This window comes from Buceros rhinoceros, unplaced genomic scaffold (assembly GCF_000710305.1).
Source record: "Buceros rhinoceros silvestris isolate BGI_N320 unplaced genomic scaffold, ASM71030v1 scaffold12860, whole genome shotgun sequence".
Taxonomy (NCBI): domain Eukaryota; kingdom Metazoa; phylum Chordata; class Aves; order Bucerotiformes; family Bucerotidae; genus Buceros; species Buceros rhinoceros.
In genome coordinates, this window is record NW_010390279.1 from 1 (window position 1) to 898 (window position 898).

An 898-nucleotide genomic window follows, 5' to 3' on the forward strand; every position below is an offset into this window, starting at 1 on the left:
AGCGAGGACAGCGCCAGCCGGCCCCTGGCTCGCTACGAGCCCTTTGTTTCTGCGTCTCCTTGTCCAGGCTAAGGGCCGGAAAGAGCCGCGGCTCTGAGCCCTGGGAGAAGGAGCTCTGAAAGAAAAGATGCGAAAGAACTTGGCATTGAGGCTGCTGCGTGGTCAAAGCACTAGTCAAACCCTTCTTTCCCATTTGTTCGGTTTATTTAACTTCAGAGGTGCACACTAAAGCATTAAGATTTACTGGTTTGGTTTCCTCTCTGTACAAGTTCTTTCAACCAGCTCGAATACACAAGGCTTTACAGACTGAAGCACTGAAATACAGGATAAAACAAATCTAAATTCCAAATCACTCCAAAGAAGAAAATTTGTAGAAAATAACAAAAAAACCAACACCCCAAACACACCATCTGGCTATTGCTTTGCTCGTGATTACAGTTTTGTTTTGTTCTGCCGACGACAGTTCTTCTGGCTCTAAATTGGATACAAATTTTAAATGGACAGTTCCAACAACTTCTTTGACATTTCAGAAAATAAAAAAAAAACCAAAACCCCAAACACAACCCCCTCCCCACCCTCCCCCCACAAAACCCCCAAAACTGCAGCACTCCTCAGGGAAGGGGCAGACGGCGTGAGGAGCAGGAACACAAAGGGGTGGAAGGCAAACTAGTGTCGTCTCTGTGCAGCGCTTCTCCGGGCCGGCGGCTCAGGGGATGGAGTTCAGAAGGTCCTTGAGGAAGCTGTCGGGGTCACTGATTTCTGCTAAGAGCCCTTCAAACGGAAGAAAACACAGATAATTAGAGCTACGAAGCGGTTCCTCCTGCCCGCCAGAGGGATTTGCGCTCAGGCACACGCGAGTCAACGCCGACAGCCGCGGTGGTATTTGAAGGAGGGGAGA

At 49.1% G+C, this 898-nt stretch overlaps 1 protein-coding gene across 1 annotated transcript in view; it reads right to left on the reverse strand.

The window, feature by feature from the left end:
* Window positions 1–585: 585 nt before the first annotated feature.
* Window positions 586–898, reverse strand: part of UBR4 (ubiquitin protein ligase E3 component n-recognin 4) — a gene marked incomplete at its 5' end in the record, with an annotated part of 72,044 nt that continues 71,731 nt past the window's right edge. The window contains one exon of the mRNA XM_010137285.1: window positions 586–771. Within this exon, the coding sequence (XP_010135587.1) occupies window positions 707–771 (65 nt within the window). The remainder of the gene's footprint in view (window positions 772–898) is intronic.